The following is a 14,409-nucleotide window of genomic DNA, read 5'->3' as shown; positions in this document are numbered from 1 at the left end:
CCACCCGATTCAGGGGTGTCGTGGTATAGATGAAGAATCCTTGGAATCATAGTTGGTGGTACGTGATACCTTCCATTGATAAACTGGAGCTCTTCTGTACCTTCCCATAGCTTAATATGATTGATTGTATCTGGATTATTGCTTGATTCCTGTACAAGTAATCTTGATAGTGCGTCAGCGTCAGTGAGGAGTGGGCCAGGACGGTGCGAAATTACGAAATCAAATTGTTGCAGATAGTTCACCCATCTAGCAATGCGGCCTCTTGGTTGGGCCATGCTCAGAAGTTGAGTCAATGCTTGATGGTCCGTGAAAAGTATGAATTTGGCACCTTCCAGGTAAGTACGAAAGTACTGCACAGCTTTTAAGACGGCCAGAGCTTCCTTTTCTGTGGTACAGTAATTGATTTCGGCGGGTTTCAGGGTATAGCTGTAGTACCCCACGACGTAGTGTTTGGTTTGATCAGCTTGTTTGGATGGCTTCTGGTATAGAACTGCACCGGTAGCATAATGTGATGCGTCCGTGTTCAGCACGAAAGGCAAGGAAAAATCCGGTATTCGCAAGATGGGGTCCGACGATATTAGTTTTACAAGCTCACGATAGACAGCTTCGCACTTCTCGTCCCAATGAAAAGGCACGTCTTTCTGAGTTAAACGTGTGAGGCACCTTGTTCTCAGTGCGTAGTCTTTGATAAACGCCCGGAAGTGTCCTGCAAGGCCAAGAAAAACGCGCAGGGAGTGCACATCATAAGGCTTTACCAGCTTGGAGATTCTCTCTACCGATTCTTGCTTGGTGCTTTTAGTCTGTCCATCAAACACCCTGCCAAGAAATACTACGGTATCTTGAAAGAACGCACTTTTCTTGAAGTTGACTTTGAGTTGGGCAAGACTGAGGGCATGAAGAACTTTTGAAAGATGACTACGGTGTTCGTCCTTTGTCTTTGAGTAGATGATGATGTCGTCGATGTACACATTGCAAAATGTGCCCAGGTAAGGTTTCAGAATGTCCGTCATAATCTTCTGAAACCACGCAGGGGAGTTTTTCCAACCAAATGGTAGGCGGTTGTACTCAAACAAGTCAAATGGGGTTATGAACGCGGTGTACTTCTTCGTTTCTTCACTTAGTGGAATCTGCCAAAAGCCCTTGCAGAGATCTATTCGTGAAAACCAATGGCAACCACCGGTTTCGTCAATGATGTCGTCGATTCTCGGCATTGGATAAGGTATCAATTCAGTTTGACGATTGAGAGCCCGGTAGTCTGTGCAGAGGCGGAATGTCCCGTCTTCTTTAGGTGGAATAGTGATAGGAGAAGCAAATGGGGATACAGAAGGCCGGATGATACCTGCGTCTAACATTTCTTGCAACTCCTTTTTCAGCCACACCTTTTTATCTCTGGACATATTATAGGGGGTTCTACGAACCACTGTTTTATCTGCGAGCTCGAAAGGAACGACATGGGATTTCATTGCTGGAGGGTAGCTTCCTATGCATATAAGCTCTGGGTACTTAGTCTTGATGTCTTCGTGGTGAAAAATTAGCCTTGATACACTAGGTTCTTCACCAGGGTCTTCTGTTCTTATCGTGTCTTCGGCCATTACCTTGTCATCCCAATAGAGGTTCATCTTAAGTTTTTTCATGTCTGGACGGGACAAAAGAAAATCGTAGGTGACATTGGGAATGGCCAATACGTCACTGGTAATAGCATTTCCTTGAAATTCAATAGCCATGGTTACCCATTCGCTATGCATGGTCACCGACCCATCGTAGGCTTGGACACGCAATGTTCTACCAGCGTGCAGACGACTGGCATCCACTCGAGTCTTGTTGATAATAGATACCGAAGCTCCACTGTCAACGAGAGCCTTCACTTCAATGCCATCTACCTTAATGGGGGCGTACAATAAGCTTGACGACACCAAATATACTGTCTCACTGAAGCTCTTTTTCTGGGGCTTGTGATGCACGGTAGACAGATTATGTGGAAGTAGGTTGCCGTGAACTGCGGTAATTGGTTCTTCACCATCCTCACAGTCATGATTTACGCTTCCCAGAGATTTGTTTATGAAGCTGTGTTCACATTCAGTTGACGGCAACGACTCTAGATTGGAATCAAGTTGCTCTGTTCTACCATCTGGCTGTCTTCTCGATGTAATTCTTGGCACTGAGGTCTGTAGAAAGTTCAGAAGGTCATCAAACGTTCTTGGACCTTTGAGCTGGACATGACTACGGATCTCGATACACAACCCTTGCGTTATCAAAGCTACAACAGCAGAAGACGACAGCTTCGGTTCTGCAGAATACAACAGGCGACGCTTCTCAAGACAGTACTCAAGCAGAGAGCCACCTGTATAACTGAACCGCAGTGCCGCATCCCATCTTTCTACTGCGTTGCCTTCGAAAGCCCCTAAAAAGTTGCTTTTCCACAGTTCCCAACATGTTGTTCCATAATCCATGAGTTGCACGTCATACCATTTTCTGGCTATACCGCCCAAATAGCGGCGCATATGCAAAATCTTTGTGTCGTCGGAGTGCCACAGATTCTTGTCACAGGCGTACTCGAAAAAACACAGCCAGTAGTGTGCATTTTGCGATTTTCCTTCAAAAACATCTGGTTCAACAATACTTCGTGCTGACTGCTCTCGACTAAGCGCTTGGACGAAAGTTCTCATTATTTCTATCTGTTGTATAATGTTCCTTTGCAGTTCCATAACACTCAAGTCTAGGCTCACCTTCCCGGCAGGCGTTTCCTCTTTGAGGGTGCCACGTCGTATGGGTTCCAGAACGAGTTCGCTCAGTGTCTGCAGTTGTAGATTCACTGTCACCGATCCTGTTTGCACGAGGGCTTGGCGGCTGATTGCAGCTTGTTGCAGCACCACGTTGATCAGCGCGGTAGAACTAACTTCAAGAGGAAGGTCCGTCGCTGGCTCACCGTGCACTTGGTATCGGGTGAACACAACAGACTCTGATGACGCCTGGTCGACGAAAAACGTCACCCGCATCGCTGGTCTTCGAAAACTGTCGGCTGCGCCAAAATGTAGCGTTCCTAACTAGAACGGCAACAGAAATGACATAATCTAAGTGAGACGGGTGTCGTCCGCCATTTTATTCCAACTTCTTCCTTCTCACTTCTCCCCTAGCACCTTCCTTCGTCTTCTTTCATGCGTCCAGCGCAGACCGCTTCAATATATATATATATATATATATATATATATATATATATATATATATATATATATATATATATATATATATATATATGTTATACACACACACAACCTTTAATCCCGTTCGCACTTGAAGAAAGTTCGTGTGAGCTCAAAGAGTTAGTCACTCAAGTTCCAGGCTTACTGAATACTAGTTACGAGACCTCATTGAAGGAGGCAGTTTAACTTCACAGCCTGAGTCTCCCGGATGAGGCAAACGACAAGTGAATTCACTTACTGAGGAATATATATGTGTTTTGTGCATATTAGGTCGCACAGGTACACGTCAATGGTAAAAGCCATGTAAAGTCTTCTAAAAGTGTTAATACACATCGATGCAATCAAGAAATATTTTCCTCTCGCAAGTTCATATGACAGATAAACTGCAACATTTATAAAACTTACATAGTATACAAGAATCTTTGAACACAACTTATAAGAACAATTACTACCACAAATCAATGCGACTACGCAACGCAAATGTTAATTAGAGCATGCCTTATGCAATTGGCTTAATTTATCTCCCAGTGGAGGAATAAAGGATTATTGGATAATAGATTATAAGGCACACGAATAAACAAGCATATTAGCACATCACTGAGTAAATGCTGAAACAGCGAGATCCTAAAAGTGCGGAAGGACACGAAAGCAAGTAGGAATAGCGTGGACTACTTTATTGAGCAGCTGATAAAGCATATATGATGAATAAAATTCATAAGGGAAATGTACAGCATAAGATATATACTTTTAAATAGCGCAACGAAGCATTTTTTTTTTCATACTCAAAAGGCCTAAACTTGTTCTAGCTGTTATGTACCCCATTTATATTCCTGCGCATTTACTTTTTGCGTTCTTTTATAAGCGACATGGTTTGCTTGAAGCTTGCCTCTATTGCCTGAAGCTCTACTCACTGCGTCCTTGCCTTGTATTAGCGCCTGATAACTTTTGCCAACTGAATACCTCATGAACACCTTGCTGTAGAAGAGCTCCGCAAAACGGGAGCTCTGGTACAGAACGGGTCAGCTCTATGCGATAGCTCCCAACTTGTTTCTTTTATCAAGGCTTATCGCCACGCAACGTTCATGAAGCCGCATCGCTCCATTAAAACGAGAGCGAACTATTGTCCAAATTAATCGGTTATGCCCAATCAGTCAGTGAGAGCGCGCGTCTTCTAGTGTTTAGTGACCGCGCTTGGCTGTCCCTGCTTCTGAGGAGGGCTACATACGCGGGCCGGGCGCTTTATTTTCATCGCCGCGTTGAAGCTTGTAATCCGAGATGGGTGGTCCTTTCGCGTGTGGTGTCTCCCCGCGCGCCTAGTGTTATGCTTCCGTTGGTGTTGATATACGGTGGCAAAAACGCTTCCTTCTCAACGTCAGTGGGTAATGGTCAAGTACGGACCAGCGACATGCCCACAGTTAGCTCTGTCGGTGGCGCTCACGCGTGTTTTTAGCGGGTGGATACTGCGACGTCCGCAGCCGCGGTAGAAGCGAGCTGGACGCGTGTTTTCTAGTTCTTGTTTTATCTGTCCACGTCTCTGGTCCTTATAAAGTACAAAAGCCATTTGAATGAGCGACTGTGGGTGCCAGAATAAGCACGTAATACTGAGCTGAAAAGGATGGGGGCTTGATGGGCATTATCTTCCCACGCGCTGAATGTTTGGGTTTGTTGGAGGTCACGTGATCAAACCAGCGTTTGGGAAGGAAAGGCGTAGCTGCGAACGACTGTGCGCAGCTAACCCTTACGCAGCCCGCGTGTCGTGTCTAATTGTGGGTAATCATTGGCGGGTGCAGTGGTTCAGGCCAGGCAGGGATGGCTGCCAACTTCATGCGCGCTCTCTTCCTTGCCGGGCTGTCTTACTGCGCCCCTAGTGTTGTAGATTGCGTTGTCCAAGAGAAAGTCGTAATTGGAGATATCGTTGATAGAGGCCGTGCTGTAGTGGACATAAATGTAGACAGATGATGATGATCAATCTAATCTGCGGAGTCGCGAGGTGAATCGCGCTGCTGCACGAAGCTTTCTTCATAATGCCGGCGTTGTGACAGTGCACGCGTTCATCCAGTGCGATATTTACAGGTTTTCTTGAACCGCGCATTGCGCTAGGCTTGTTATTTTAATAATTCAATGAATGTTACCTACAATTTATATGGCCGATAGAATTAACATATAGACAGGCTCGTGCAAGGACTGCACTATTCTGTCGCGATTATTCTGACGAGCCTTACATGGGACCGGCCATATGATCTAATTTTTCTAACTACGTGCATGGAATTCGCCGTGCACTTCCCTGGTCGCCTTCTCCCGCCATCTAGTGGCGACGCGCGAAAGTACACTGTGTGCGAAAATTCGATCTTGAACGTGATCGGAATCAGCGCACCGAACGCGATTGCTGCTCGGTTGGATAAAACAAGGGTATATATATATATATATATATATATATATATATATATATATATATATATATTAGTCATATAATGGGAAGCCAACAAACACTCACACCAAGTACAACATAGGGGAAATTGCATGTGCTTAATAAATTAAATAAAGTAATGATAAATTAATGGAAATTAAAGGGGATGAAAAAACAACTTGCCGCAGGTGGGCACCGAACCCACAACCTTCGCATGTCGCGTGCGATGCTCTACCAATTGAGCTACCGCGGCGGCGTTTCCCCATCCACTTTCTTGGGTATTTATGTGTACTAGTAGAACCCTGGGAGTGTTAGCCAGCGCCCCCACTCACAGACCTTGGCGGCGGACGTGGAACGTCTTTTTTTGCCGCAGGCGTCACGAGAACGTGATCTTTTTCGGGTGAAGGCAACTGGTCAATAAACCCACATATGCTACCTGAAGGCATCAATGTTGCCGGATTCGAGACCCTCGTTATGTAATAAACGAGAAGAAAGGGGGTTTACCGAGGGACCCGATAATTATTAGTCATATAATGAGAAGCCAACAAACACTGACACCAAGTACACCATAGGGGAAATTGCATGAGCTTAATAAATGAAATGAAGTAATGATAAATTAATGGAAATTAAAGGGGATGAAAAAACAACTTGCCGCAGGTGGGAACCGAACCCACAACCTTCGCATGTCGCGTGCGATGCTCTACCAATTGAGCTACCGCGGCGGCGTTTCCCCATCCACTCAATTGGTAGCTCAATTGGTAGAGCATCGCACGCGACATGCGAAGGTTGTGGGTTCGGTTCCCACCTGCGGCAAGTTGTTTTTTCATCCCCTTTAATTTCCATTAATTTATCATTACTTCATTTCATTTATTAAGCTCATGCAATTTCCCCTATGGTGTACTTGGTGTCAGTGTTTGTTGGCTTCTCATTATATGACTAATAATTATCGGGTCCCTCGGTAAACCCCCTTTCTTCTCGTTTATTACATAACGAGGGTCTCGAATCCGGCAACATTGATGCCTTCAGGTAGCATATGTGGGTTTATTGACCAGTTGCCTTCACCCGAAAAAGATCACGTTCTCGTGACGCCTGCGGCAAAAAAAGACGTTCCACGTCCGCCGCCAAGGTCTGTGAGTGGGGGCGCTGGCTAACACTCCCAGGGTTCTACTAGTACACATAAATACCCAAGAAAGTGGATGGGGAAACGCCGCCGCGGTAGCTCAATTGGTAGAGCATCGCACGCGACATGCGAAGGTTGTGGGTTCGGTTCCCACCTGCGGCAAGTTGTTTTTTCATCCCCTTTAATTTCCATTAATTTATCATTACTTCATTTCATTTATTAAGCTCATGCAATTTCCCCTATGGTGTACTTGGTGTCAGTGTTTGTTGGCTTCTCATTATATGACTAATAATTATCGGGTCCCTCGGTAAACCCCCTTTCTTCTCGTTTATTACATAACGAGGGTCTCGAATCCGGCAACATTGATGCCTTCAGGTAGCATATGTGGGTTTATTGACCAGTTGCCTTCACCCGAAAAAGATCACGTTCTCGTGACGCCTGCGGCAAAAAAAGACGTTCCACGTCCGCCGCCAAGGTCTGTGAGTGGGGGCGCTGGCTAACACTCCCAGGGTTCTACTAGTACACATAAATACCCAAGAAAGTGGATGGGGAAACGCCGCCGCGGTAGCTCAATTGGTAGAGCATCGCACGCGACATGCGAAGGTTGTGGGTTCGGTTCCCACCTGCGGCAAGTTGTTTTTTCATCCCCTTTAATTTCCATTAATTTATCATTACTTCATTTCATTTATTAAGCTCATGCAATTTCCCCTATGGTGTACTTGGTGTCAGTGTTTGTTGGCTTCTCATTATATGACTAATAATTATCGGGTCCCTCGGTAAACCCCCTTTCTTCTCGTTTATTACATAACGAGGGTCTCGAATCCGGCAACATTGATGCCTTCAGGTAGCATATGTGGGTTTATTGACCAGTTGCCTTCACCCGAAAAAGATCACGTTCTCGTGACGCCTGCGGCAAAAAAAGACGTTCCACGTCCGCCGCCAAGGTCTGTGAGTGGGGGCGCTGGCTAACACTCCCAGGGTTCTACTAGTACACATAAATACCCAAGAAAGTGGATGGGGAAACGCCGCCGCGGTAGCTCAATTGGTAGAGCATCGCACGCGACATGCGAAGGTTGTGGGTTCGGTTCCCACCTGCGGCAAGTTGTTTTTTCATCCCCTTTAATTTCCATTAATTTATCATTACTTCATTTCATTTATTAAGCTCATGCAATTTCCCCTATGGTGTACTTGGTGTCAGTGTTTGTTGGCTTCTCATTATATGACTAATAATTATCGGGTCCCTCGGTAAACCCCCTTTCTTCTCGTTTATTACATAACGAGGGTCTCGAATCCGGCAACATTGATGCCTTCAGGTAGCATATGTGGGTTCATTGACCAGTTGCCTTCACCCGAAAAAGATCACGTTCTCGTGACGCCTGCGGCAAAAAAAGACGTTCCACGTCCGCCGCCAAGGTCTGTGAGTGGGGGCGCTGGCTAACACTCCCAGGGTTCTACTAGTACACATAAATACCCAAGAAAGTGGATGGGGAAACGCCGCCGCGGTAGCTCAATTGGTAGAGCATCGCACGCGACATGCGAAGGTTGTGGGTTCGGTTCCCACCTGCGGCAAGTTGTTTTTTCATCCCCTTTAATTTCCATTAATTTATCATTACTTCATTTCATTTATTAAGCTCATGCAATTTCCCCTATGGTGTACTTGGTGTCAGTGTTTGTTGGCTTCTCATTATATGACTAATAATTATCGGGTCCCTCGGTAAACCCCCTTTCTTCTCGTTTATTACATAACGAGGGTCTCGAATCCGGCAACATTGATGCCTTCAGTTAGCATATGTGGGTTTATTGACCAGTTGCCTTCACCCGAAAAAGATCACGTTCTCGTGACGCCTGCGGCAAAAAAAGACGTTCCACGTCCGCCGCCAAGGTCTGTGAGTGGGGGCGCTGGCTAACACTCCCAGGGTTCTACTAGTACACATAAATACCCAAGAAAGTGGATGGGGAAACGCCGCCGCGGTAGCTCAATTGGTAGAGCATCGCACGCGACATGCGAAGGTTGTGGGTTCGGTTCCCACCTGCGGCAAGTTGTTTTTTCATCCCCTTTAATTTCCATTAATTTATCATTACTTCATTTCATTTATTAAGCTCATGCAATTTCCCCTATGGTGTACTTGGTGTCAGTGTTTGTTGGCTTCTCATTATATGACTAATAATTATCGGGTCCCTCGGTAAACCCCCTTTCTTCTCGTTTATTACATAACGAGGGTCTCGAATCCGGCAACATTGATGCCTTCAGGTAGCATATGTGGGTTTATTGACCAGTTGCCTTCACCCGAAAAAGATCACGTTCTCGTGACGCCTGCGGCAAAAAAAGACGTTCCACGTCCGCCGCCAAGGTCTGTGAGTGGGGGCGCTGGCTAACACTCCCAGGGTTCTACTAGTACACATAAATACCCAAGAAAGTGGATGGGGAAACGCCGCCGCGGTAGCTCAATTGGTAGAGCATCGCACGCGACAGGCGAAGGTTGTGGGTTCGGTTCCCACCTGCGGCAAGTTGTTTTTTCATCCCCTTTAATTTCCATTAATTTATCATTACTTCATTTCATTTATTAAGCTCATGCAATTTCCCCTATGGTGTACTTGGTGTCAGTGTTTGTTGGCTTCTCATTATATGACTAATAATTATCGGGTCCCTCGGTAAACCCCCTTTCTTCTCGTTTATTACATAACGAGGGTCTCGAATCCGGCAACATTGATGCCTTCAGGTAGCATATGTGGGTTTATTGACCAGTTGCCTTCACCCGAAAAAGATCACGTTCTCGTGACGCCTGCGGCAAAAAAAGACGTTCCACGTCCGCCGCCAAGGTCTGTGAGTGGGGGCGCTGGCTAACACTCCCAGGGTTCTACTAGTACACATAAATACCCAAGAAAGTGGATGGGGAAACGCCGCCGCGGTAGCTCAATTGGTAGAGCATCGCACGCGACATGCGAAGGTTGTGGGTTCGGTTCCCACCTGCGGCAAGTTGTTTTTTCATCCCCTTTAATTTCCATTAATTTATCATTACTTCATTTCATTTATTAAGCTCATGCAATTTCCCCTATGGTGTACTTGGTGTCAGTGTTTGTTGGCTTCTCATTATATGACTATATATATATATATATATATATATATATATATATATATATATATATATATATATATATATATATATATATATATATTGACACCCCCGCAGGGGCGTCTGCGTCAGCAGGCGTTTGGTGTGTTGCGACACCACGGACCCGAGCACACGAGGGTTGGACCCTCCCGCGTGTAGCCGTGCGCGGCTTAGCCGTGTCTGGGGAAAGGGGGATCCTGGGGGTTGAGCTGATGCTGGGTGATTGGACCTTTATGGCCCCCCGGCGGAGGCAACACACCCCTTTGGCCTCTGCTTCACATAGACGGCACCCCCGGACTGACCCACCCGGGGGAAATCGGTAGTTGCCTTTTCCTGTCTCTCTCTCCCTCCAGCCTTCGTCTTTCTCTCACTTTTCATCTTTCCTGTCTTCTCCTTCCTTCCGCTTACTTCCAAATTTTCCAGGCAGCAAGGGTTAACCTTGTGTGATTAGCCAATCTAGGTTATTTCATATTTGGTTATAGTGATGACGTACGGCTGGCGTTTACAGGACCTGTTCTTACAGTCCCTGTAGCGTCCCCTTGTAGGACTCCATGGTGGGTGGCTGGCGTTATTGCCGAAAACTAAGTTCTCCTATGGCAAATTCCTTCCCACCCCTCCTTGATCGCCCTCAGAAAAGAGGGCGCACCGAAGATGTTTTCAAGTTCTTAGGTCGTGAAAGACCCAACTTCCCACGATTTCATGTTATTCACTCGGAAAAGTCAGACACACAAGTACGCACAATCTCCCCATTTCTAGTTTCAAAGTCCTTAACTGAGGCTCTTGGTCAAGGTTACAAGGCAACAAGGATGGCAAGTGGAGATCTCCTCTTGGAGCTCCAGAATCTGAAACAATTTGAGAAGTTATCCAGTCTCGTGTCATTTGGGGATGTCCAAGTGACAGTGACTCCGCACCGCACCATGAACACTTCACGCGGTGTTGTCTCAGATGATGACCTGCTTCAGCTGACGGAGGCAGAGCTCCTAGAGGGCTTCAATGAGCAAAATGTGGTTAATGTGAAAAGAATAAAGATGAGGCGCGATGGTAAAGAAATATCAACCAAACACCTAATTCTCACTTTCAATTCAAGTGTCCTGCCCGACTCGATCGAGGCCGGGTACATAAAGCTCCGTGTCAGGCCTTACGTGCCTAATCCGCTCCGATGTTTCAAATGCCAGCGCTTCGGCCACAGCTCGCAGAGCTGCCGAGGCCGCCAAACTTGTGCTAAATGCAGTGCCAAAGAACACACCACCGAAACCTGTGAGAACGCTCTCCGCTGTGTAAACTGCGATGGGGAGCACGCCGCGTACTCGCGGTCGTGCCCATCCTGGAAGAAGGAAAAGGAAATTGTTACAATCAAAGTCAAGGAAAATATCACTTTCAAAGAGGCACGCAGGCGGGTTTCATACCTGCCCAAGAAAAGCTTTGCCGAAGTGGCGCGTCAGGGGGCAGCGTCACAACGGCCTCCGGCGGCTGTCCGACCCACACGCAGTGAGTCGGCAGTTACGCCGTCTGCCCCTGCGGTGGTTGCAGCTAGCGCTGCTCCGCCAACCGTGGAGAAGGGACCATCGATCCCGAAGGTGGGCGCAGCCGAGGCTGCCTCAACCTCCCAGGTCCCTTCCAGCGCTGGCAACAGCCGGCGCAGCCAAATCCATCAGGGAGCCCCAACGACCTCCGGGCTGTTGGGCGCAGCGGTCTTGCCCTCCAAGGCAGGACACTCCCTGATAACCTCTCGCTCGCAAGAGCACGTGTCCGGCGCCTCACAAGAGGCAATGGACACTACACCTATCCTCCAGGGGCGCCAAGCGCCTAAGGAGCGGCGAGGTTCACTCGAACGCTCCAGAAAGGGCAAAACTCCCGTTACAGGGCCTCGAAAGGGCTCTGTAATTTAATCACTAATTTCCATAAACACTACTTCTGTTTCTGTACACACAGCACATATTATCTCCCAATATGGATACACAGATAATTCAGTGGAACGTCAGAGGTCTCCTTAGAAACCTTGATGATGTTCAAGAATTAATCCACAAACACAATCCCAAAGTGCTGTGTTTACAAGAAACAAACTTAAAACCCAAACACACCAACTTTCTCCGACAGTACATAACTTATCGCAAAGATCGCGATGATGCTGTCGCATCATCAGGCGGTGTCGCCATTGTTATCCATAAGAGCATTGCGTGTCAACGTTTACAGCTACAAACGCCTCTCGAAGCAGTGGCGGTTCGAGCTGTTCTCCTAAACAAACTCATCACCATTAGCTCTCTTTACATACCCCCACATTACAAATTAGCGAAACATGAATTTCAATCCTATGTAGATCAATTGCCAGAACCCTATGTTGTTCTTGGCGATTTCAATGCACATAGCACCTTGTGGGGAGACTCTCGCATCGATGCGCGAGGTCGTCTCGTTGAACAGTTCCTTTTTTCTTCTGGAGCGTGCCTTCTAAATAAGAAAGAACCCACATATTACTCTCTTGCAAACAGATCCTTTTCGTCAATAGACCTTAGTATAGTTTCCGCGTCTATACTGCCTGAACTCAAATGGGAAGTTACGAGCAATCCTTACGGGAGCGATCACTTCCCCGTACTGCTAAGAACATCTGAAGAAAATGAATTTCCGCCACAAGTTCCTAGGTGGAAGATAGATACAGCCGACTGGGAGAAATTTCGAAATCTATCTAGACTCTCATGGGCTGATATGTCTTCTATAGAAATCGATGCCGCTGTGGAGTATTTTACAGCGTTTATAATAGATGCCGCATCTAAATGCATATCTGAAGGAAGCGGTTTGGCATGCAGACGGCGTGTCCCATGGTGGAACGAGGAATGTAGGATTGCTCGTAAGAAACAGAACAAAGCGTGGGGGTTGCTACGCGCTTCTCCCACCGCAGAGAATCTAGTCAATTTTAAAAAAGTAAAATCCGAAGGCAGGCGAACCCGCCGACAGGCCAGACGAGAAAGTTGGCACAAGTTTTTATCAAGTATTAACTCGTTTAGGGATGAGGCCAAAGCCTGGAACAGAGTAAATAGGATTAGAGGGCGGCAAACACATTCACTCCCCCTAATAAACACACAGGGAGATACACTGCAAGATCAGGCCAACTCACTCGGAGAGCACTTCGAGAGTGTATCAAGCTCAAAACATTATACGCAATCCTTCCTACAATATAAACAAATAGAAGAACGTAAGCCACTAACAAGAAAAGGTCGAGAGAATGAGCCTTACAACCGTCCTTTCTGTATTGCCGAATTGAGAGCTGCCTTGAGCGCATGCAACAGCTCCGCACCAGGATCTGATAGAATCATGTATGAAATGCTCAAACACTTACACAATGACACGCAGGTTACACTAATCACACTTTTCAACACCATTTGGGATGCAGGGTACCTTCCAGCTGCATGGAAGGAAGCCATTGTTATCCCTGTTTTGAAACTAGGCAAGGACCCTTCCTCAGTGGCAAGTTACCGCCCGATAGCCCTCACAAGTTGCATTTGTAAGGTGTTCGAAAAAATGATAAATCGGCGACTCATCTTTTTCCTTGAACAGAGCAAAATTCTTGACCCTTATCAGTGCGGCTTCCGAGAAGGACGCTCCACAACTGACCACCTTGTACGTGTAGAAGCAAATATCCGGGACGCATTTGTACACAAACAATTCTTCTTATCCGTATTCCTCGATATGGAGAAGGCGTACGATACGACGTGGCGTTACGGAATCTTAAGAGACTTGTCAGAAATGGGCATCCACGGTAATATGCATAATATAATAGAAAGCTATCTGTCAAATCGTACCTTCCGAGTAAAAGTCGGCAATGTACTTTCACGCCCTTTTACGCAAGAAACGGGTGTACCCCAAGGAGGCGTGCTCAGCTGCACGCTCTTTATAGTGAAGATGAACACGCTTCGTGCTTCATTACCACCCGCCATCTTTTACTCTGTCTACGTGGACGACATTCAAATAGCTTTCAAATCTTGTAACCTCGCAGTCTGCGAGAGACAGGTACAGCATGGCCTGAATAAAGTCTCAGTGTGGGCAGACAAGAATGGATTTAAGATCAATCCTAACAAAAGCTCTTGCGTTCTTTTTACAAGAAAGAGAGGCCTGGTCCCGGATCCTTGCTTAGAACTTTGTGGACAACAAATACCCGTAAACAAAGAGCACAAGTTTCTAGGTGTTATACTAGACTACAGACTCACTTTCGTCCCCCACATTAAACATATTAAAGAAAAATGTCTGAAAACAATGAACCTAATGAAACTTCTATCCCATACATCGTGGGGTAGTGACAGGAAGTGCTTAATTAATCTCTATAAGATCCTGATCCGTTCACGATTAGATTATGGTGCCGTGATCTACCATTCTGCAGCCCCGAGCGCGCTAAAGATGCTAGATCCGGTCCACCATCTAGGTATCCGTTTAGCCACAGGAGCTTTCAGAACGAGTCCCGTACAAAGTTTATATGCAGAATCGAATGAGTGGTCGCTTCATATCCAGAGAACGTACATCAGCCAAACATATTTACTGAAAGTACACTCAAATCCTGAACATCCCTGTTTTAATACCGTT

General features: G+C 46.4%; 1 protein-coding gene across 3 annotated transcripts in view; it reads right to left on the bottom strand.

Annotated features, from left to right (window-relative positions):
- LOC139046755 (membrane metallo-endopeptidase-like 1) overlaps window positions 1-14,409 on the bottom strand; it is a 74,898-nt gene that overhangs the window by 47,399 nt on the left and 13,090 nt on the right. Inside the window, exon 1 of one of the 3 annotated variants that reach the window (XM_070533643.1) lies at window positions 2,727-3,110. The exons of the other annotated variants lie outside the window; for them this stretch is intronic. Coding sequence (XP_070389744.1) covers window positions 2,727-2,996 — 270 coding nt within the window. The 5' untranslated portion in view covers window positions 2,997-3,110. Of the gene's footprint in view, window positions 1-2,726; window positions 3,111-14,409 lie in introns of those variants that run through there. 3 annotated transcript variants of the gene reach the window in all.

This window comes from Dermacentor albipictus, chromosome 2 (assembly GCF_038994185.2).
Source record: "Dermacentor albipictus isolate Rhodes 1998 colony chromosome 2, USDA_Dalb.pri_finalv2, whole genome shotgun sequence".
NCBI lineage: Eukaryota > Metazoa > Arthropoda > Arachnida > Ixodida > Ixodidae > Dermacentor > Dermacentor albipictus.
The sequence above is the reverse complement of the archived record's forward strand: the minus strand, read 5'-3'. Positions and strand labels throughout refer to the sequence as shown.